The sequence below is a fragment of the Alligator sinensis genome, unplaced genomic scaffold (assembly GCF_000455745.1).
Source record: "Alligator sinensis unplaced genomic scaffold, ASM45574v1 scaffold224_1, whole genome shotgun sequence".
NCBI lineage: Eukaryota > Metazoa > Chordata > Crocodylia > Alligatoridae > Alligator > Alligator sinensis.
In genome coordinates, this window is record NW_005842899.1 from 130,711 (window position 1) to 155,063 (window position 24,353).

The 24,353-nt window shown below is 46.2% G+C and overlaps 1 protein-coding gene across 8 annotated transcripts in view; it reads left to right on the forward strand.

Moving 5' to 3' along the window:
- The window catches only part of TSPAN9 (tetraspanin 9), a 294,276-nt gene that overhangs the window by 123,320 nt on the left and 146,603 nt on the right, over positions 1-24,353 (forward strand). For 6 of the 8 annotated variants that reach the window (XM_025192148.1, XM_025192151.1, XM_025192150.1 and 3 more), the window contains one exon: positions 18,296-18,375. In XM_025192148.1, the coding sequence (XP_025047933.1) occupies positions 18,313-18,375 (63 nt within the window). In that variant the 5' untranslated portion in view covers positions 18,296-18,312. The other 2 variants (XM_025192153.1, XM_025192147.1) reach the window with 2 other exon arrangements.

Below are 24,353 nucleotides of genomic sequence, written 5' to 3' on the forward strand. Positions count from 1 at the left end.
GGCTCCATGCTTCTGCTGCTCTTGGCCCTGGGGCACCGGCGTGGCCCCATGCTCCCGCTCGTGGACATGTCTCCCCGTCTGCCACCACTGCCTTTCTGCTGCTTCCCCATTCCCCAACCCCCAGCTCGCCAGTTCCTGCTGCATCCTGTGGCCTGGTGTTGCAGCTGGGAACCACATGGTGCTAGAGCAACTGGCAGCGGGGGGAGGAGGTAGTAAGGGGCAGCGGTAGTGAGTGGGCATGCAGAGCTCAGCAACAGCTGGGCGGGAACGCAGGGCCAGTGCTGGCAGGGTCCAGAATGGGGTGGCAGGAGTGTGAGGTAGGGGTCGGCAGGGCTCTATGAAGCCAGGCCAGGCTGTGCCAGCAGGGAGAGAAGGAGCCGGCCCAGCTCCAGAGCTCCTGCCACCTTTCTTTGGGCCCTGGCGGTGCTGGCCCTGACACACCGGCATGGGCCTCGCACTTATCTCAGCTGTCACTTCACTCTGCGTGCCTGCCCCTCCCCCCTGCCTGCTGCCGCTTTCACCACTTCCCTGCCCGTGGCTACCGATGCTCCTCTCCACCCCCCTGCCCGCCGCTTTGGCACCACGTGGCTCCTGGCTGCAGAGCTGGGACCACAGCAGCCAGCTCAGCCCAGCCCCGAGGACTGCAGTGATTGCCTGCGGTCCTCTCCTGCCTAGCCCACTCCTTCCCCCACTCCCTGCTTCTTACTTGAATTTCCCTCTGGCTCGGGGAGGCAGAAATAGCCCCACTGTCCCAGGCCAGAAACCTCTGCTCAGCATGGGGCTTCTGGCTGGGGCTGGGGGAGGAGGGGCAGGGCCAGTCAGGCCTTGCTTCTTCAGCCCTTGGTCCTGATGGCGGCTTCACGTGGGTCCTACTGCCCCAGCTCCTGTCATCTTTGACAGGCAGCCAGGGGCAGATAAATATTCATTTTTTAAATTTTTAGAGGCCCCACGGGCTGGATAGAATGGCCTGATGGGCTGGATCTGGCCCTCAGGCTGCATTTTGCCTGCCCCTGGCTTAAGGGCTCACACATTATTTAAAAAAAAAAAAAAAAAAAATGGAACAGGTGCACTTTTACTGTTCCTGTAGTTTAGTGCCTGAACTGCTATTCAACTCACCCTCCCCTATGCCCTTATTCTTACAGGTGAAATCTTGCTCTGCTTCTTGTTCTTGGCATTTCGAAAGGGCATGCTGGTTTTTGTGTTTTTTCCCCCCTCACTTTGTTATGCAGTAGGTAGGAGCACATCCCCTGTTGTGTGAATATAGACTTTAATGGTGGAGAACTGGGACCAGCTGTAGGCATAGGTGGGGCTCGTTCAGGGCCTTTCCCTCTATCCTGGCCAGAAGAACTCCAGTGCCCATGTCTGGGGCTGGCATGCATGGGACTAGAGAGAAGCAGACACAGGCTTTGAGACACAGGCAGAGTAATGAAGCAGTGCCAGAGCATGGACAGGAAAGATTTTTACCCCAGGAAAGATTTTTACCCCATGGTGAGACTGTGGGGGTTTTTGCCTTTCTCTGTAATGGGGGCATAACCCTTTTCCTGGGATCTCTTGAGCATATTTTAACTACCCTTGCAGCAGCAGGATATATGACCACCATGGTCTCCTGCTTTACCTGTGGCAGATTAGGGTGTTGTGTCTTGTGCTGCATCAGGGTTGACTTTGTAATTTTGCCAAGGTTAGACTATGGATTTGTATAGGATGGGTTGGATAGGGATGGCCCTGCCTCAGGCAGATTGTTTGATTTATGGAAATGCTTTCCAGCCCTATTTCTCTATGACTCTATGATAGCTCATATTTGTATTTGGAGAAGCAGGGATTCCTTTATTAGAGGGTCCATGCACACTCAAATATTAATTGGGAGGAGATGGTTCTCCATGATCTCCACTCTTCCTTGTCTGCTTCTCTCTAGTCCCATGCATGCTATAAAAATGCCATCCAGAATTGTTTTTCACTCTCCCCTTAGGCTAGGGACATAAACCGGTTTATGTGATCAGAAACTGGTTTAAACCTGTAACAGAACATAAGTTCAGTGCACATAAACCAGTTTCAAAATGGTCAAAACCAGTTTTAGATAAACCTGGTTGAATGTAGTATCAGACTTAACTGATTTGGGTCAAACCGGTTTATACAATGTCTGTCTCAGACCCCTTCCTGGTTTAAGTTAAACCAGAGTCCGTCCGCTTCCCAGCATGCTCTCTGGGCTGATCTCTCTGCTGCAGCGGAGCAGGGGTGGCCTTGCCCCTCTGCTCTCTAGCCTGAGCAGGGACATGGTGAGACACTGGCTGGCATTGCCCTGTTAAGGCAAAGTGGCCAGGGAGGGGGTTAATTCTTCTGTCCTTCCCCTCCTCCCTACAGTGGCTGGGGTTTGCCTGTCTGCAGAGGAGGAGGGAGCGGAGGGGGTAGCGGGACCCTGGCTGCGGTCCCTGGGGCAGAAGGAATATAGGGAGGAATTAACCCCATCCCTGCCCCCTTCACCACATCCTGCCACTAGGGCAATAAGGGAATGGGGAAGGGCAGCAGCCTAGGTCTGCAGCTGCCTCAGCTGGGGCTCAGCGGTGCAACCTCCAGGGGCTGTGGCTCAGTGACAGTCACGGCCCGTGCCCAGGGTGGGCCGGGCAGTCCTGCACAGAACCCCCTATTCCCAGCCTCCTGGTGGCAGGGGGTGAGGAAAGAGGAGGAGGAGGGGGAAGAGTCCCCTTTGAGTACCCAACAGAGCCCCGCTCCTGGGGTGGGGAGGAGCAAGAGGAAGAGTCCCCTTCTGAGGCTGGGCAACCCTGCACAGAGCCCCCCTTCCCACCCCAAGCCATTGGGAGCAGGCAAAGGAGGAAGAAGAGTCCCCCTCCAGCACTGCACACTCCACCCTGTGGCCATGGGGGAGAGGGAGGAGGGGAAGGGTTCCTCTCTGGGGTTGAGCAGCACTGTGTGCTGGGATTGCTCCTGGCAGTTAGGGAGCTGCTGAGGTGAGCAGTGCTCTCCCCTCCTCTTCATTCCCCTTTCTGCCCCCAGCCACAGGCCATGTTTCCTCTTCCCCCACCCTCCAAACTTTGCAGGCTAAGGTAGGGGTTTAAATCCCTCCTCGGTCCTATTCAGGCCTGCTGGGGCCTGGCCACGCTCCCCCATCAGCTCAGCTTCCCTGTGAAAGGGAAGGGAGGGCTCACTCTGGCACCCCGGGCTTCTGGCCTGAGCCGCTGCAGGCATTTGCCTGCATTTCCGAAATGAAAAGGGAAATGTCTATTCATCTGCAGACTGGTTCAATCTTTGCAGGTTAGACTAACCTGCAAAGATTGAATCAATTCAGGCTTGGGCTTTTTGAATGTCTGTCCCTAGCTTTACTGTTGTTGGCCTTTGCCAGTAACTAGTGTACTGAGGCCAGGAGAACAGGCAAGATGATGTCATGGGTCCATTGCTATTGACTCAAGCTGAGGGTTATGGAGGATTGCTCCAGCAATCTTTCCTTCGCCATTTCTCCCTGTGTCAGTGCCTGATCAAATGGGCAGATGCAGGAGTATTTGCCAGCAATCTGAGCTCCAGCTTACTCATTAAAAAAAACAGGTAGCCTGTCTCTCTCTGAGGCAGTAGTGTGGTGGTTGTTCATGCTATTTGTGGAGTTAATTATTCATTCCAGTGTTCTCTGCTGGGTGCTCTGGAGTGAACATTATTAGTTTTTTTATTTGCTATTGCTGTAGATGTACACTTTAAATTACACATGCAGTTCTGATTAGTTGGGGGCATGGGAAAGTCCAGGATGTAACTTAACAAAGCAAGACAGAAATGTTTGTGACAGCTTTTTTTCTGGTAGGATATGCTGAATAATTGAACTGAAACATTTCAAAGGACACATTTGATTCTGATGGAACCACAGGCAGGTCCCAACACTTGCCAGACAAGCAGGGTTCTGTTCAGAGCCTGCCTAGTCGCCTGCCAGCTTGCCCTCCTCAGCACCCACCCAGTGCACTGCCTTTGAGTCAGGAGCCTGGAAGCCCAGGAGGGTAGGGCCTGAATGGTCCCAGGCTCCCTGCCATTAATTGGGAAACCTGGAGGGCCTGCATGCCCTAGTTCTCAACTGCCAGCTTAGCAGTACCTTCCAGGGTTCCTGCTGTAGAGAGCCAAGGAGCTTGGAGGCCTTAAGAGTCATGGCTGAGTTGGGAGCTTCAGCATTTTGCCTCCTAGTAGGATTTCAGCTCTTCAGATTTTTTATTCCTTTAGAATTTCTTTTTTTTCCTTGGAAACTTCAAATTGTCTGTTTCATTTCAAAATGGAATACCATTTAAAAATTAGGATTTTCAAAAGAAGAAACATTTGGATTTGATTAATTGGAAACACAGGAAAAGTGACTGTCTGCTTTTAGGGATCCAGGTTGTAGCCATATTGGATTAGAGGCAAAAGGAATCAAAACTCATGTTAGAGGTGATTTTTTTTTTTATTAGACCAACTAGATTTTTGTAAAAAAAATTCTTTAGTTGCAGGCTTTCAGGCACAAGCACTCTTCTCCTGGGAGAACTTTTACAATCTTTTCTCCTGTGTCTGTAGAAAGGTGCTTGTGCCCAAAAGCTTGCAATTAAAGACATGTTTTTGCAAAAATTTAGTTGGTCTAATAAAAGTTATCATCTCTACCACGAGTTCTGATTCCTTTTCTCTGCTTTTAGAGTATTCCTGAAACCTTGGGGAAAAAAAAAAACAGATGGAAGTAGCCCATCTTTTAGATCCTGCTCCCTCTGACTCATGGATCCAGATCTTCCTCCTGTATCATTCAAAGTTTTCAAACTGTGACTTGGTCTGCTGACTATAAAGAATGTGGCATGCCATTTACTGGCCACGAGTCCAGCATTTTGTCTAACTTGTACTCTGAGGTAGTCCTATATTGTTGCCTTGGTCACTGCATTCAACAGAAAAAAGAGTGAATATAAGAAGCATATTTTGGGGGTGTTTGGTACCATATAGCTGCATCCCACCCTGTTAGCAGGGGTGGAATCTCTAAGCTCTGGTGTTCCAAAAGCAGGAGTCAGCTGTCTTTATTAGAATTTGCCTTTTGTTTGATTTGATTGTTAATTTACAGATTTGAATGCTTAAACTTTGTTAATATTTCTAAAAATATTAATACTTTTTTTGGTTTAATGGACTAACCTGTAGGAATCTGATTATTGGATTTGGACGTAGTGTTCAGTTCAACTTTTCCTGTGCTTCCCCTAAAATAGCTGTAGCATTGAGTGTTCATCTGTTTTGTCAGGTTGCTGACCCCTACCCTGTGGGATTAGCCTAGGCCATTTGAGAGCTGAATGGAGCCTTGAATATGTCCCTTTTCTTTCACTTCACCAGACTTTTGCATGGAAGCTTGAAATGGATATTTTGTGTCAAAAACCTCTCAGCAGCTGAATGCTGTGATTCTGTAAAAACCTCTATCAAAGATTAATGAAGTGCAGAACAGGATTTTGAATGTTTTCCATGTCTTAATTACTCAACAGAGGAGAAGCTGCAGTGGAACAAAATGCACTGTCTTCTCCCCCCCACCCAAAGGTCACACCAATAAGCATGGGCAGCCCTAGGTACTGCTAAATGGCCTTGCTGCAGCATTTTCCAATTAAGTCTCACTTAGCTGCAGAATTAAGGGCAATGGCCAGTGAGGACACAGTATGTTTTTAAAAAGCCAGCTGGTGTAACAGGGGACAAATTTGTCAGGATAAACAAACAGTTGTGTATAATTTATTAATTGAGCCATGCAAACATAGAGTTGGCGTTCCAGCAGAAACAAATCATGTTAAGTTCCCAGTGCTGCTACGTGGCTGCAGGTTCAAAATGGATTTAAGTAAACTGGAACTAGGCAGCTGTTCTAGGCCTGATCCCAAGGGGCCCTGAGAGCCTTTGTCTCTCGTTGCACTCAGCTGGAGGTGAGGCAGCTCAGCAACTTTTCAGCCTCAGGCCAAACTTTTCCAACTCAGGTTCTTAGAAAGTCAGGTTGTTAATGTGGCATTATTTTCAATGGGAACTGCAAGTGCTTCATTATCACTGGCTTCACTGGGAATATTTGAGTACTTTGCCTTCCTGAAAACCAGGTTCTTATTTAGGGCTTTTTTCTGAATACAGATCTAGGCAACTAACTCTTTTTGGACCCACGTGTAAAAAAAACTTTTGCCTACAGTAAGCAGTAGAGAAATAAAATGCTTCTGGGTTTGCCAGAAATCACTTAGGGGGTGATTTTCTTATGCCTTTACTACATTTTTATACCCATCATGAGTTTTTTCAAATGCTTTTGATGAGATTTCAAGACCATCCTGGGGAGACTTGAACAAAAATAAACTAAATATAGTTTCCTGAGTCAAATGCCTTAAATATCAAGGGGAAGGTGGGGCATGAGGTACAAAATCAGCTTAAATCTGGGTTTACTTCTGTTTGTTTTCAAGTCTTCTTGGGCTGTTTCTTTCCTTTGATCGTTCCAGTGTATGTCTGTGATGTTTCTTCAGTCGCTCAGTCATGCACGAGGACGGGACTGGAGCTGGCCTAAAAGTATTCAGAAAATTATTTTTTTTTTAAAGACCCTATGTAGCACAGCTGAGAGAGGATCCTTTTAATTCTCTATGGCATAAAATAGTATTCTGAAATATTCTCTTCCAAAGTTCCACTTATCTTCACAGCCCAGCAAAGCAGAGTGGTACTGGGTATAGCATGACAGCACAAAGCTTTGCTTTCTGGCACATCCTGCAAAGCCAAGTTGGCTGGTTCCCATTTTAAGGGAGATGCCAGAATTTATATTAAAAACAAACAAACAAACAACACATGTTATTTGTAATGAGGTTGGTGCTGAATTACCCCATCTGCCTCTTGGAAGTTAGGAGTAATGTTGTAGTAGCTCTGACGGTCCAGGGAATAGGCAAGAAGCGGGATTTGTTAACATCTTTTATTGGGCCAACTATACAGTTGGGAATGTTAGAGAAGCTTTCAGGCACAACATGATTAGTGGCTAGAGGAAGGACATTTCATGCCTGAAAGAATCGATATGCTTACTGAGGTGCTTAGCCCACACTAGCATTTGAGGATGACCATTAGGACCCACTCCATCACTGTTTTCAGCAGGGCTTTTTGAAGGTACAGGTTTGCAAGCATTTATGGTTTCAAAGGCTAAGGATAGGTTGTTTCTTAAATTGTTGGGGGTTTTTTGGTAGTGTTTGAGTGATATTGTAGCCATAATAGTTCAGGAAATATGAAAGAGGCAAGGATTTTTGTGGGTGATAGCTTTTAATTAGACCAGTTGCATAGTTGGGATAGACTTGGACAAGCTTTTGAATGCAACACATGTTTTTATTTGCAAGCTTCTCTTACTTTTGAGATCTGTGGTGTAGGTTTCTTCTGTTTCTTCCTAAAGCTTTAGAAGAAGCAACCCACAATGTATTGTCTACCCTTCTCTTTACACTCCTAATTGTGGATTACTGCATGAGGGTTAATTTCTGTGGTTATTTTTTAGCAAGCCTTGCAATATTTGGTGCTTGCTTAAAGCCCCACATCCTTAAGTCATGCAATTAGCTGCACATTTCAGATTAAAAAAAAAAAATCTTGCTTTTGCTGTGGAGAAAAAATTGAAAACTTGAACTTTAAAGGCTTATAAACCAGAAGTCAAATTAATTCTTTTAAATTTGATATTATGATTGTTATACTCCTGACTAATTTGTTTTGAAAGGCTGAGATTGCTAATAGTGCTACGTAAATGTATGACATTCTAAGGAAGGATGAATTATGACAGAAGGAAAGAAACAATCACACATAAGGCAAATACTGGAATCCCCAGGGAGGAAGGCTCCTCATGCCCTTGGTATAAAAAAACATTTATAAATTGATATGTTTCAGCGTTATACTGCAGTGGAGGAGCAAAAGGTCAGGCCAGCCAGACTAGGCAGCAGGAGACTTGTACACTTGGGTCTTAAGAGTTGGATAGCCCTGTTGTGAACAATAACAATATGTCTAATAATGTCAGGAAGTAGTGATTGTTCATTGAATTATCAGTTCAGTGGAACACAGCTTCCAAATACAACCTGTAATGCTAATCTCCTGTGGCCAATGTCTAACCAGTGACAAATTTTAACTTAATTGCAATGGAAATGTTAATGTGAATCTCTCTTTATAAAAAAAAAAACCCCAGATTTTTCATAGGGATAGAGTCAACTTGACCTAACATTGATAAGTTGTAAAATCAAACAAAAAAAAAAATGAAGACCAGTAGAAATATTTCCCCCATTATGATACACATATCATATTATTTTTTAAATATATGTAGTTGTAAAAAATCCAAGGGATGGAACAATTTTAAACACATATACAACCTTTTCACTGTGTGTGTACACAAGATGCTTTACTGCACAGTAGACTAATCCTCTGTGCAGTCAGGTGTCACCATTTAACCATGCACAACTGCTAGTGCACAGTAAATTAGGCTAGTGCTCAGTTTTCTACTGCCTGTCAATACAGATAGTAGAGTAACTGTGCATTAGCTACTGCTCTCATTCAGACAGGTGACTGGGAGCAAGTTGCTCCTGGTCAGCCCAGGAGAATTGTCCCCTCCTTTGCAGCTGTTTCCCAGCCCCCTGCCCCAATCAGCTGATCGGGGCAAAGGGCTGGGAAACAGCTGCAAGGAAAGGGGCAGGGGGGGTGGGAAAGGGTCCTGATCATGGCATGGGGCTAGGAGGGAAGCCCCCCCTGAGTGCAGGCCTGATCCCCAGTGCCCCATGCCAACCTGGGGCAGGCACCTGGTGGAGCCTAGAGCTCCCTCTGACTGCTATATGGGAGCAGAGCAGGGCAGGAATAGCCCTGCTCTAAACTTCTCCTATTGGGAACAAATTTGCTTCTGATGGGCACACATGTAGACTCCCAGGGAAAGCTTACAGCACAATAAGCTTTCTGCACATTAATTGCACTTGTAGACATACTCTCAGTGTCTGAACTTCAGGGAGGGTAGGAAAATAATCATTTATGCATACAGGGAGAGAAACCAAGGCAGAGAGCTTATGGCAATGGATTGCAAATTGTTTGTAAGTATATAGCGTAAATTTAGTTTTACTGAAGATGTCAACAGTTGTGGTTCTTCAGTATAAATTGTATGCACTCACTGTAAATGTTACTGATTTACACTGTTTTTAAGTGTTTGGTCCTTATAAAAGAACCTTAATTTTTATACCAGTTTATGGGGAAAAATCAGTCTAAACTAGGCATTTAGATATGTTAATTTTCAGCTCTATAGGGTAGAAGGGCATATTTCTGCACTTCAGTACAGTGAAAAATATCTTAGAGCAATTACTTACAATCCAGTGTATAACTATTACAACTTTTTGACGGCCTGTTGGCCAAGATTTTAAAAATAGGAACTTCATCAAGGTTTTGAACCCAATTTTAGGTGCCTGTCTGATTTTCAAATATACTAGTCATTCAGCATCTTAATGTGGACATGATTACTACTATATTTACTAAAGTTCAAGATGACTTCAAGTTTAGGACACCCTGCAATAATAAGATTTTATACATGGTAAAATTATAAATCAGTTATAATTTGTTAGAATTGTCCATGCATAGAATCTAATTATTGGAGGATCATCTTAAATTTGTGCCCCCCAACCATGGTGATGGGGTAAACAGCATCAGGGAGGCAGGTGGCCAGACTCCTGCCTTTTGTCCCCTCTGTCTGCCTGCCTGTGCCTGTGCCTGTGCCTCCCTCCTCCCATTTCTTCCCCACCATGCCTGTGCCTGCCCCCCTCCAACACCTGTTTCCTCTGCCACCTGCCTTCCGAGCCACTTGCTCTCCCCTCTTGCTTACCTTCTCAGGTGGCTCTGGCCCCAGCTCTGGGGGAGTCAGGAATGGCCCTAGCCTAGCTCAGCCAGGAAGAAGCAGTGGTGGCAGCTCTGGGTCTGGCTGTGCTGGGGCCAAAATTAGGACCTGGGGCAGACAGCTGCTCTCTGGAACCAGGGCCACAACAGCCACATGCCCCGCCAGTACTCAGATCTAAGACAAAGCTCCCCCCAGTTGTTAAGATGGAAAAGCCTCATCTTAGATTTGAGTAAATACAGTATGTAGTAATTTATCCTGAATTTTGCTCTGTAGCAAACTTGCTCTACACTGAGGAGTGGACACATGACCTATTCTCCCAAACTGGTTAAAACAATTGGTGTTATTGTAGTGCCTGGCCCACCAGGTGGTGGGGTGCTTTGGCTACATTGAGCACAAACTGACTAGAGATATGAACACCACAGTACGTTCCACATAGTGCTAACTTACTGCACATTTTCAAGGGGTAATTTTACTTTGGTTTTTCATAATTTCTTGTGTAATGGAATGGTTTAGCATGTGTCCACTGCATGGTTACTGTGTAGTAATCATCTTCTTCATCCACATTCTTAAGCCGGTGCCTAGATCATTTCTGATAAACTGGGGTCTTAGCCTGTCAGGGTTCACACACCTGAGTAATGTTCTTCCCACAAGTGGCCTGGGGATGACATATGTGAGTAGAAGTGCTTGATTATAGGGCTGGGTCTGTTCAGTACTGAAGCACTGCTCATAGAAGAGAGAAAAGACTGGGAGAGATTTTGTTCTGCATAGTGCAGATTTCATGGCAAAATAATTAACTGTGCTTTACAGTCAGAAATCTATTGCTTGTGGGCTGGATCTGGCCTGGTCTGTGTGGAGATGAGGGGGATTTGGAGACATGTGGCACCATGTGTACTAGCCCCTTAAAGAGGCGTCATTCTCAAGACACTGGTGCCACTCCAGCCCTTCTCTGCACTACTGAAGGTTGGTTTCTCAAGTCCCTTGCACCTCTGCTCACACTCAGTACTGAATTTGCTGTTCTCCATTGGCACTGACCAGATTTTTCAGCAGCAGTGGCAAGCAGAGGCTTCATTAGGGGGATGTGGGAGACCAGCCCTCAGCACAGAGCAGGGGGGCTGGAACACTGTGAAGGGGATATGCGGCTCTCAATGGCATCTAGGTCACAAGTCCTAGCCCACCATTTCAAAAGGTAGTTGACCCCTGCTTTGCAGAAAACGGAATTTGTCATAGACAGGGTCTGCCCCTGAAGATATGTAACTCGACGACCTTACCTGAGTTAGCACACGAAAATATAACAGGGGATTGCTGGGTGTTTGTGTTCAAGTTGAAAAAAAATGTATGTGATTGCATAATTCCTCAGTGCCTTGGAATATGCACATGAAAGGGTCTAAATTTTGTACATTTTGACTTGAATACTTCACCAGGCAAGTATAACAGCTCCTAGGGCTCCCCAGCACTGCACCAGCAAATGCTGCAGTGAGGCACACTGTGCCTGCTCTGTGCATGATTCCTTCTCAAACGGAAGTAATGTAGCTGGTTATTGTGGCACTGGGGACATGTTAATAACCTCCCCTGAATTGTCTTGAGGGACAGCTGCTTGCTTTGGCCATTGTCATGGTGGGGTGGCTGCTTTGCCTCCATTTAGAGAGGCAACGTATGCTTGGAGGAAGCACAGCACGCTTTACTCTGGTGCTCCAGGGCATGGTACTGAGCTGGTGTAGCTATGCTCTGAATACCGTGCTGAATATAGCTTTTGCATTTTTTTCTTTATCCTGGTCCTTTATGCAATTGTTTGTATTCTTATAATCCCTAAGCCCCATGCCCTTCCCCACTCCCCCCCACATGTTCCCTCAGGGATGGTGGGAAGGCTACTTAGTGCAAGTTTTTTCTGATAACTTGGAAATACCTGCACTGTATCCATGGGAAAGGAAGTCTTGATCTCTCTATTCCACCCATTTTGCAGTCAGAGAGCTGTAGCCAGGCAGTCTAGTGCCCCATGCAGGTCATGTGCAGAGTGCCCCTTACATGATGCTATATAACAAAATGAACGGATAACAAATACCATCCCACCACCCCCCCCACACTCAAACACACACTAACTATATATAAACATATATTGTTTAAAGTATATAAATAATAAATATATACATACTACGCATAAACAATGCATGTACACATGTGTGTACGCACACACAAATAATACAACAAAATTGTATCCCAGGACAAGATGCCTAATCCAGCAGAGGATGCTGGTGAATGCTCAGTTCTGGATGAAAATACATAGGGTTGAATGAAATAAGCAGTGTGAATTTACTGAAACTGTGTCAGGCAATCACAAGCCAGGTTTGCTAATTGTCAGCATAATGATACATTTAGAAAATAAATTCAATAATATACTTGTTTGTGTGCAGAGGGTAATTAATTTAGGCTGCATACAGATGTTCATTTATACAGGTAAGAATTTCTCAGAAATTCTCCTCAGTAGAAAAATAGCCCAGGACCTGGAGCATATGTGAATTCCAGTCTCCTCCTGGAAAGCTACACAGGGGAGCTCTCTATCCTTAAGGAGCTAGAGGGATGGCTCCTGGGCCACTCCTGCCATTAAGGGAGTCTATAATTTGACACCTTGTCCTCTCCCTTATTTGAGAAGGAGGCAGACTGTCAATAGGCAGCCCCTGGGTTTTAAATTGCCTTGGCTAAGTACAGACAGTCAAGAAGCCTGAGGCTGAATTGATTCAGTCGTTGCAGGTTAGTCTTAGCTGCGAAGATTAAACCAATAAGCAAATGAACAGACATTCACTTCTGATTCAGGAAATACAGCCACATGCCTGCAGTGGCTCAAGCCAGAAGCTGAGGGGCACTAAAGCACTGCTCTCTGGCAGGTAGCCAGCATGGGCTGTGTGTCTGCTTACTCTTCCTGCTGCCCTCGAGGTCTCTGGGATTTGAAGTCCACAATTACAGCACCAGGATTCTGCAGGGTTGCTCATCACTTCCTGTTCCTGCTTTCAGGTGTCTCTGGATTTGTAGACCACAGTTGTAGCCAGCAATAAGTTTAACAGGGCAGGGCAGCTCTGTACTTGGGGGGAAGGGAAGTTTAATCCTTTTCCCTGGCTCCAGGCCCCAGCTGGGGTTTATCTGAGGGGGGCAGTGAGCTACCCCTCATTGCTCCAGCTAGGGTGCAAGAGGGGTGGGGACAGCCTTGCTCTCTGGAGCAGACAGCACAGCCCAGCCTAGGGATGCAAAGCATACTGGGATGCTGGGGGACTCTGATTTAACTTGAACCAGGAAGGGGTCTGGGACAGAAGTTTCATAAATTGGTTTGGCCTAAATTGGTTAAGTCTGATACTACATTCAACCAGATTTATCTTAAACCAGTTTCAGCCATTTTGAAACTGGTTTATGTGCACTGAACTTGTAGGCTAGGGACAGACATTAGACATAAACCAGTTTAACTGATCAGAAACTGGTTTAAGCCTGTAACAGAACATAAGTTCAGTGCACATAAACCAGTTTCAAAATGGTCAAAACTGGTTTGAGATAAACCTAGTTGAATGTAGTAATAGACTTAACTGATTGAGCTTTCAAACTGGTTTATGCAACTTCTGTCCCAGACCCCTTGCTGGTTTAAGTTTAAACCAGAGTCCACGCTCATCCTGGCATGCTGTCTAGGCTGGGCTCTCTGCTGCAGTGGAGCAGGGCTGGCCTACCACTCTGCTCCCTAGCTGGAGCCTGGCCAGACCCTGGCCCCAGAAGAAAGCAGGTAAGAGGTTTATTTCCCCCTCTCCCTCCTCCCCTGTCCCACCAGCACAATCTGCATTTCTCCACTGGCTGCTCCAGTGGTGGGGACGTGGCCAGCCCTGGGTGGAGGCCTGGATTGAATTGGCCAGGGAGGGGGTTGAATTCCCTGATCTGGGGTCTGCTGGGCACTCTCAGCTTGCTGCTGCAGTGGTGGGAACGTGGCCAGACGCTGGCTGGTATGGCCCCTTTAGGCAGGGGGGGCAGTCAGGGGGGTTATTTCCCCCTCTGCTCCCAGAGGACCACAGTGGGGTCTGGCAGCCCCAATCACCGCCACCTCTTGCTCCCTGCACAGGGCCAAGTGGCAGGATAAGTCCCCCTCCTGCTCCCTCTGCCAGACACCGGACGGAGCGGGGAATAAACCCTTCCCTGCTCCCTGCCTAAGGGGCCTTGCCGGCCGGTGTCTACTCGTACCCTGCCCCTTCCACTGAAGTGACACAGGGGCAGGGTCCTGATGGGGCAGCAGCCCCTGTCCTGGTGTCTGGAGAGCACAAGCCTCTTCCCAGCAGGGGGGCTGTGAGCAGGGGTCAGAGCTGCCATTGACTGCATGGGGCAGGTGGTGGCACCGGGTCTCAGAGGGGGCCATAGCTCCCCAAACTCTCCTGTGCAGCCTGCGGCAGCTTTCCCTGCCTGCAGCGCATCCCAACCCAACTGCTGAGAAGGGGCTTACACTCTGGGACACCGTTACAGGGGTTGCAGCCCCCATCAGGGTTGCTCCCCCCTTGCTGCTCCAGGGGTGGGGCCAAAGCCAGGCCAACACAGCCCCTGAGGTGGGGAGGCGGGAAGGGGGGTTATTTCCCCCCTCTGTGCCTATGGGACCACAGTGGGGTCTGCTCACCCCAACTACTGTTGCTGCCACTCACTCCCTGCAGAGAACGAGTGGTGGGATAAGCCCCCTCTTCCAGATTCTGGAGGGAGGGGGGAATAACCCTCCTCCTCGCCCCGCCGCCTAAAGGGGCCTGCTGGTCGGCCTCTGGCCCCACCCCTGTTGCTGGAGCAGCGAGGAGGGAGCGACCCTTACAGGCTGCAGCCCATGTCACGGTGTCCCGAAGTGTGAGCCTTTTCATGGCAGGGGAGCTACATTGCAGGCCAGTCAGAGCTGCCGCGGACTGCGCAGAGTGAGCAGCGGTGTTGGGGGCAGGCTTGGGGAGCTATGGCCCCCTCTGAGCCTTGGTGCCACTGCCCGCCCCGTGCAGTGCACAGCAGTTCTGACGCCTGCTGATGGCACCCTCACCGGAAAGAAGTTTGTGCTCCCCAGACACCAGGACAGGGGCTGCTGCCCCATCAAGGTCCTGCCCCCTCACCACTCCAGGGGGAAGCAGGGAGGGGTTATTCCCCCTCCTTCTGGTATCTGGTGGAGGGGGCAGGAGGGAGCTTATCCCACTGCTCGGCCCCACAAAGGGAACAGTGGGGCAGTTTCCCGGGGCAGTGGCGTTAGCCCTTCCTGCCTCATGGCCCATGCCATGCACTGCCCTGCCCTCCCTGCCTCAAGGGCCAAGCTGGCTGGCATTTGGCCGCATCCCGACCCTGCTGCTGCCCAGGCCCAGGTCCATGGCAGTGGGACAGGGAGGGGGGAATTAAACTCCCTCCCTGGCCAGTTCACTCCAAGCTACTGCCAGGGCTGGCCATGCCCTGCTCAGCACAGCTTCCCTGCAGCCATGGGCTGCTGTAGCGCCACCTGGTGCCTGTCCTGAGCCCCTGCAAGCATGTACCTGCATTTCATGAATATCTGTTCACTTGCAAATTGGTTCAATCCAGTCAGGTTAGACTAACCTGCAAAGATTGAATCAACTCAGGCTCTGGCTTTTTGAATGTCTGTCTCTAGCCATATTCTGTTACCACTTTAAACACGTTTCTGATCACTTAAACCAGTTTATGTGTAACTTCTGTCCCTAGCCCTTGTGTGCAGTCCAGATGGGCTGCATACGGGGTGATTTAAAGCTTGAGGGAAGGGGAAGTGGGGCAGAGGCCAGCTTCTTCACCCCTGTGTCCCAACTCCCCAGCTTTTAAATCATTGCATGGGCCACCCAGGAGGGTGGCACACCAGCATTTGAAGCCTGCAGGGCCCTGAATAGGACAGGGAGAGCTTCCTTGGACCTCGCTCCTGGACCAGAGCCCAGCAACTGGGCTTGTGACAGCCTCCCCAGACCAATTTCTGATCCTCAGGAATCTCCCACAGCAGTAGCCTTGCAGCTGGGACATAACTGTCTTTAGTCCCCTAGATGTCTCCAGTTTCACTGGGAGATGTGCTGGAGGTGGTGGACAGGAAGTGGGAGACAGCTGTTCTGCAGCTGCAAGGCCTTGCAACCATAGGAGAATTGTTCCTTGCCTCCCACTTCCCCAGTGGAATGGGAGGAGTGTAGCAGGCAAGGGCCTCTCTCCCAGAAGAGGAACCCTCCCAGGGATCTGGGGAAGGGTCTCTGCTGCAGAAGCATGGTCCCTGTGGCCAGTCTGCAGAGCAGCTGATCTGTGGGATGGGTGGAGGGAGAGGAGTTTTCCTGGGACTGGAACCCTTCCAGGGCTACAGAGGGCTCCAACCCTGCACTAGGCTCCTATTGCACTCCTCCAGAAACTGGAGAAGAGCATCAGGCAGGAGCTGTTTTCACATGGTGGGAACCCTCCCAGGGCTCGGGATCAGTTCCTGGCTTCAGTTAATGCTCCCCCTCTTGGTGAATAAGGGGGCAGGCTGTCAGGGAGCTAGTGCTTGGAGAAGGAGAGCAAAGGACGGTGTGATACTGGCTGTTGCTCTCTCCCTGGAGGAGCATACAGACATTCAAATTAGATTGGGAAGAAGATCTTCCTTGCAAGTGACTGATCTAATTTATTGCAGAAGAACTATTTTTCTTCTGCTAAAAAACCCTTGAACATCTGTATACGCTACTTTTTGTGACAGGAGAATGGATTTTTCTCCCAGCACAAATGGCGTGTTTGTAGGTGACCTTAATATAATATCTTGATATCGTAAAAATCTCTATGTTCTGGCTTTTTAAAATTAAATATGCAGGTCTACTTTTTGTGACAAAACATTACTTCCATTTGATTTGGCCTGCCCCATATGAGGGCTTCCAGTGCCGGTGCACCGCTGGTACTGCCCTTGCTACAGTACCAGTCATAGATGAGGCATTACACCTCTCCCTGGAAAGTGTCGTTGTGTAGAAAGGGGATGCAGCATTCAGGTCAGTGTTTCTGGTTACCAATAATGTAGGATGCCAGGGAGAATACTGTATGCAAAAGTAATCTCTAACATACCAGTTAAATAGTGTGCACATAGCTGCAGGCTCGGATACTCTAACATTCGGGAGATTTAGAATTGATTGATTACCCTGTAGAAGACAGCAGCTCTGCGTTTCTTGTTATGGTTAATTATATCACCATTGATGGTGTCATACCATGTGCACATATAACAGAAATGTGCCCAAGCTGTAGCTGGTTCCAGTTGCTTGTCCCATGGCATTTGTTTAAGCTGCAAAAAATGTAAAAGTATATCGTTACAGTTAATTTCACCGGGGTTTTTTTAGCTTTCATATATCTAATTCATACTTTTAGAGTCTTTTATTACATTAAAGGGATATCATTACCTCATGGTTGTAGCTCATAACCAGCTAAACAGTACTTTACATTTAAAGACATTTTGCCTTGTGCACTTGTACAGGAGTAGTTCTAATCCTATTCAAGATATTGTGTCATGGAGGTGTGCCTTTGGAAAAAACTTTTCCTAATTGGCTACATGCAAAGAAGAGGGGAGGAGCTATTAAGAGGGTGGATTTATTACTTGATAGTTAGGTCAGGGATTTCTGTGGGAAATGCCCAGTGGTTGCAGTTGCTGATGATTTCACATCAACAGCAGTGCAACACAGACAGTGAGCTCCAATAGCTGATTACTGAATGAGATACTGCAAACGGGTAAAAAAAAAAAAAGAAAAGACAGAGCAGTATGTGAGAAGCAGTCAGAGAGAGGCAGAGAGGGAAGCTGAGAGAGCAAGCAAAGTGCTTGGGCTGAGGAAGTCTCCCAGGTGCACTGTAGAAGCTTTTTGGAAATGGATACAAGGACCATCTGCTGCCTATAGGTCAGGGGACTGTGGACTGAGGGTGGAGAGGCAGAGTTTATGGATCTTTTAAATAAAAGCTAAGTTATGCCTGACAGATTTGCCAAGACGTCATGAGAACCTTCCTGCACGGGATGCTAATGTATAAATTCAAGCTACAGAGACCTATAGCATAGCTTACTTTGGTATTAATAATAATAAAAAAGCAGAAGCAATGCAAGGAATATTACAATAAATTCCACGGTGGTTATCTGATTTGTTTACCAAGATAAAAAAACAAACATCAGCCTGCTACTACTGTGGAGTTCATGAAGCACTGCATTTAATGTCGAGAGATGCTAGACATTAAATCTGACAACTGTGAAAAGAGAGATCATGGAGAAGTCAAGTAGCGAGGATTCTTCAATTCACCGGAGTCCATCTTTGGATAGCAAGGACTCAGACTTTGCTAAACCTTCTACCTCAGGGAGGCAGTTTGGTAGCGGTTTCACTGCTGGAGCTTTCTATGGTACTGCTGGATCACGCACACAGAGCCACGCCGGGGCCGGAACTGGGACTGGGACTGGTGCAAAAAGTGACAAGTACAATGCACCCAAAGGCAGCAAATACGTGGTCTTTTACCTGGATCTATCCTTTGTTTTCCTTTTAGAATTTAAGAAGTGCAACATGGCAAGAGGCTGCCTGTGTTGTTTGAAATACATGATGTTCCTTTTCAATTTAATATTTTGGGTGAGTACTGCTTTTGATTGCTTCTTTTTTTAAGAGTACTCTGTACTACTGCATTGTGTGCCTAGTGCATCTTTGAAGCACTACAGTAAGTTTTCCCTCGTTCTCTTCCTTCCTCCCTCCCAGCTTCCCTCTCATACCTGCATGAAATATTCACAGTGCTAAATTTGTGCCTAATGGGACTAGGTACATGCTTCTGACAGATCTTTTGCCTCCCAGTTACTGCACTTTGACTACAGGTTATTAAACTCAGACTGTTTGATTTTTCATGTGGTTTGAACAGGATAATTTAAAGCAGGGACCTATGGACCATTTAAAATGATCCAAATTAGTTCAGTAGGATTTTTTACATTCTGTAGTAATACCTCATGCTGCATTAAGCTGCAGGTTAATTTATACATGGAGTGCATTCTGGTTGTCTCCATTAATCATAACCTACTTTTCCTCAACTTAATTGACAAACTGCTTTTTGATTTGAATGAAGCTTAGTCAGGCCTCTCCATCTACCAGGCAGAGATATATATTTTAACCTCTTCAGGTGTCAGCACAAATGTGAAATGACTGGAATGATGAATGCCTCTGGATTCAGTTTCAGAAGCAGTTGTCCAGATTGGTGTGTTAAGTGAGAGACCAGCTCTTGCTTTTGAGGGAGCAGAATTACTTCTCCTAGAGGAGCGAGGGGGCGTGGGTAGTTGTAACAATGCTTTTGCAAGCAGGTTTGAAGCCCAGTGCCGACAATGAGCAAAGTAATGTCATGTAGATGGGAAAACAAGACTATAAAGTCCACCCGGGCATTGCTGCTTGAAAAATGTGAGGAAAACACAGGCCCATTGAAACCCTGAGTCTGTTTGAATATGGCCCTGTGCAGAACTGGCTTGTTTAATTAAAATCAAAGTCAGCAGTTTTCTCAGGATTAGGAAAAGCATTTGTAATATTTATATCTGCGTACTTAATTCAAGGTCATTCAAAGTATATCTCAGAGGTAAATGAAAATATAGGTTTGCTGGTTAGTTTTAAGACAGTAGGTCATTCAAAATCTCATTAGGTTAGATGTGTCCTGTGGAGAATTCAGCACTGAAATGAGGCTCTGTGTCTCTGCCTTACTAGCCGGCTTCTCTGCTTAACTGACTCACTTATTGAAATAACTTTTAAGAGCAAGAGGAAACAGGAGACCTGGCAGAGCACTGGAGCACTCATGTACCAGTGAGGTTTAGCAGTAATGGACTGAAGCATTTCTACCACTGAAGGTGTGGGAATCTTACATAAATAGAATGTGCTGAGCTGTGTTTCATAGAAGGTTAAGGCTGAAAGTTGTCCCACAAGAGTGTCTGAACCAATCTCCTGCATCCCTCTTAAGTTTTCACTCGCTGACCCTACCAAAAACATACCTAACCTATTTCTGCAGCCCTCTTTTAAGATTCAACCTTTGTGCCAGGCTGGCTGTTCATACCAATGCTGCATTACTCATTATCCTTGGAAGTAGTTTCCTATGTAAAACATTGCCATTAGTTTTAGAACATTGTACTTGCTCTTTTTCCATGTGATCGGTCCTTTGGTCTTTCTCCAGACATCTCCCTCTGCAATGTCTCTATCTTAGCTCTTTCCCAAGAAACACATTCCTAGGTTCTCCCCAGTTTTTAAATCAGTGCCACATCCTTTCAGTACCCCCCTCAGCATTTTCTTCAATTTCCTAATACCCATTTTTATATTGTCCTTTCATGAACCTATGTCATCCTCCTTCAGTTCTTCCTTTTTGGCTCACATCTCTTATGCCTCTTCTCCTTTCCCACTAGACTGTCTCTTTCTCTCTCCCTCACTCTCTATCTAGCTCTCTCATTCTCTCTTTCCAGTCTCTCTGGATTTACTCTGCAGCTGCTATCATCTTCTGTGTTTCTCTGCATCTCATCAGCTCTCCCTCATACCTAAACTCTTTCCTTAAAGAGGGTTCTCTTTTCTTCCTTGACTAATCCCACGTAGTTTGTCTTTCTCCTTCCTACAACACTGTATTACTGTATTCTTCATGGTATCTCTGTCGAATGTTCTGAAGCGCTCTTTGTTTGCACCTGGCTACATCAAATGGAACCTGGGTGTATTTGAGGGATGTTAGAGAAGTGCCAAATACAAAAGAACAGTTTTCAAAGTGGTCTATGGCAGGAATTTGATCCATTTACTATGTTTAAATTGTTCAAAAGTTCACTCTTCTAAATTTACAGTTGAATTGCACTGCACTGAGACTCTTGTCCATCCCTCCATTAATTGCAGAGGGCTTCAATGCCAGTGAATATGTATTATTTTTTACCAGGTCATATTATCCTCCTGTGCTTTAATACATTCATGTGTGTGTTTTGTAAAATTGTTGGTCAGCTTTTTTGTTGTTGTTCATGGCTATAATAGCTAGAATGAAGTACCCTGTATGCAGCTGATCTGCAGTCCCTGCAATACTGTTATCCTTGGGTGTTTAGAGATGGGGGTGGGAAATACTTTAATTAGTGCAGCTCCAAGAGCTGTGCTAATTAAAAGTGCCCAGAGTGTCACGTGTATCAGTGTCCCCGCACTGAAAAATGGTGTCAGGGTGCTTTGAACTAAAGCTCATCAAACAAGCTTTAGTTTATAGTGCCCCACCACCATTTGTCAGCATGGAGACACTGATACATGTGATGCTGGACTCTGCTGGAGTGCGGTAATTACCACGCTCCAGCAGACACAATTTTAATTGAGTCTGCTCCGACACGCTGTAATTGCAGCATGTTGGAGCAGCCTCCCTGCATGTGAATAGGAGCCCTTCTACTTTTGGGCTCCTCACATGGCTGTTCCCAGTGTCCCTCAGTCCTGCCCTGCAGCCCTCTAGCTATTTCAGTCCTGGGTCACCTCCCAGTCTGCCCCCTCTCCTCAGTCTTGACCTTCAACACATGATACTAATGCCAGTACCCAACCTATTTCCTCAATCTGTGCTAGCATATCCCACCCTGTATCTACAGCATCCCCTGCTGTTGCCGTTACAGGTCTCTTGAGTTCTGCTAATACAGTGATTCTCAGCCAGGATGCGACAGCACCCTGGTGTCCCTTGAGATTCTTTCAAGGGTGTCATGAGTGCCATGCTATGTCAGACATATCAAATAGGAAGCCATAGTGTTAAAAGAGTTCTGACTGTTCTGTTCTTTCTGAATTCTTTGTAACAGAGAAATTGCTCTTTTTCTTTTCTAGTAAAAAAATGAGTGAAAACTAAGAGCCGGCATTTTCTGAGGCATGTGTTGAGTCTAATGAGGGGTGCCTTGAGTCTAAAGAGGTTGAGAACTACTTTGCTAATACATTTGGGTTCAAGCCTGTGAAGTTGTGAGCTTCTCTTGAGCAGTGGTTGTTAATACATCCAAAACTGGGTGGTGTCTGTGTCACATGGATTGATTTTTCTCAAAGGATTCACTGAGGATCACCAAACTTGTCTTTGATTCCAGGTCTCCCAGGATGATAAAAGAATGCCCTCAATCAATAGTCTCTCTCTTGGCCAATGCAAGAGATGATATTTTTTATGCATGAGTTTATTTGGCGAACTAGAAATAGAAACTGAAGAATTATGTTTTAAGGAGTCTGACTGAGATCCACTCTAACAGCCAAGTGCTGAAACGTGTTGTGGATGAACACTAAGAGAATAAGAATTTGGATGGCAGAGTGTGGTACTGTGGTTCTACAGAGCAGAAACTATGCCTGGTCTCATTCTGATTTTAACATGATCAGTCAGCTGCAGTAGATATATGGGTAACTCAGAAGTCAGTGGTTACTTCTTTATGGTTTATTTGGCAGATGCCATTACCTTTGGGATTTTATTTTCCTATCCACGTCTTCAAGTGGGCAGCCTTTCTTGCAAAAGAGGGCTGGGCATTGCTTCCCTAGAAAGCTCTCAGAGCTGTTCTTGAGCATGAGCTCAGAGAATGATGCCAGTGATTCCTTTTCACTGCTCAGAGCTTGGCAGAGCCCAGGGCTAGTATGTAAGCTGAGTTCCTCTGTGTGGCAAAAGTTATATTGCCCTTAAATCAGTGGCCTGGCTCAAAGTATACCCATCTGAAGATGCTAAGGGATCCAGCCATCAGCATCCAGTTTATACTGATACTAGCAAATTGCCCATAAAGAATGACGGGGGTGGAGGGGTGGGCACACAGGGATGGAGTGCCACCACTCACCACCCCGCGCCACCGCTGCCGCCTCCCAGGAGTGGGGAAACTTGCTTACAGCAGCTGTCACCACCAGGCACTACCCTGTGCTGCCACCGCTCTGCATCCAGCCGTGCACCCCCCCCAACTCTGTGTCCGCCTGGCCTGCTCCACTGGAGCCATGCCCCGTCTGTCGTTCTTGACACAGCACTGGCTGGAGCCACGCCCCCCAAGAGTGGACAGACATACAGACAGACGGATTAAGTCCTTTATATATATAGAATACAGGCAGTCCTTGACTTACAATGTTTCAAGTTACAATGTTTTGCACTTACAACATTTATAAATTGACACCCTGTTTCAACTTTATGATGTCAGTTTCAACTTTACAATGCTTGATCCGATGCGACGCCATGCCAGTGAACAAGTTCGCTGCGTCGCCCATCTCCCTGGAGAACATCTGTCCAACCTTCCTTGGACACTTTCTTTAAAAAAGCAGACAAGACTCCAGAAAATCCTGCAGCCAAGACTCCTGAGAAGACTCCAGCCAAGAACCCTTCAAAAAGTCCAACTAAGAGCCTTTCAAAAAGTTCAGCAAAGTCACCTCAAAGAAGTCCTTCCAAATCAATATGATTGCTATTTACAATATAACAACATTAATGTAGCTATATTACTCATCTATAATTGATTGAGTACAAAATTCTGGGGTATTTTTGGTAAAAATAAGGTATCGACCCTTGGTTCAGGAACCAATCCCCCACTTATAACAGTTTTTTATGAGAAAATTGGTTCTGAGTTACAACGTTTCAACGTAAGACATGGTTTTCAGGAACCAATTGTGTCGTAAGTCCGAGGATTGCCTGTACCCATATGTATGATCTCTGCTGACCTTGGCGTACAAGTAGTAAGTACATCATTTCTGCAGCTGATCATTTCAATCATGGACCCACAAATGAAGTTAAATGTTAGGCTCTCAGTTACTTGTACCCCTAACAAGAAAATGCACTCATGGAATTTAATACCAGGGGCGTTTGCTGGCCTGTAGTGTTGTGTGTGATGCTGAGAAGTGAACCGTTCTAGATGGAATGTCTCAACTTGAAATAGGAGGTATTTTTCACTATAGTGATAAGAACTTCAGGTAGTTCTCTGTGTCTTGAGTGGTTCTTAGCAGTTGTTGTTTACCATCTGGCATTGCTTTCTTTTGGAGATTAGAAAAGTCTGAGCTGAGGGTTAAGGAAGCTTATAGTATTTAATTGTATAGAGAGCATGGTGATTTACCCTGAATTCATCCTAAGTGCATAATATGGCAGAGAACTGGACAAGTACATATCTTAGTTGATGTAGTTTGACAAATCAAGATTGCAAAGCAGCCAGTACAGCCTCACTAAATCAAATACTGATATTTGTTTATAAAGAAAGCTTAATTGTCAAGAAGGATAATGGCTAAGTATGAAGATTAAGATATGGATTCTACAATAGACTTCACTTTAGTGTATTGCCTGGAGACAGCATTATGGCAGTGTTTATATAGCTTATTGGAAAGTTTTCCTACTCAAAAAATTATATTTATGAAAAGGAAATTTTCAAAAAGAAATGAAAGTTCACTTTTCCTGTTTGAGGAAGGGAAGTTTTGAAGCTGAGAGATCAAAGTTGCAGTAGAAAACTGCATCTGGAGTATGGTACATGGGCAAATTTTAATTAATTTATCCTTTTCAATAGAGGCTATTAGTCCAAAACAGTTCATATATACTGGGGAGTTTGTAATATACATTCAGATAGATTTCAGCATTGCTAATTTATTGGTTAGCATAATAAATTTAAACTGGAGGAATATTC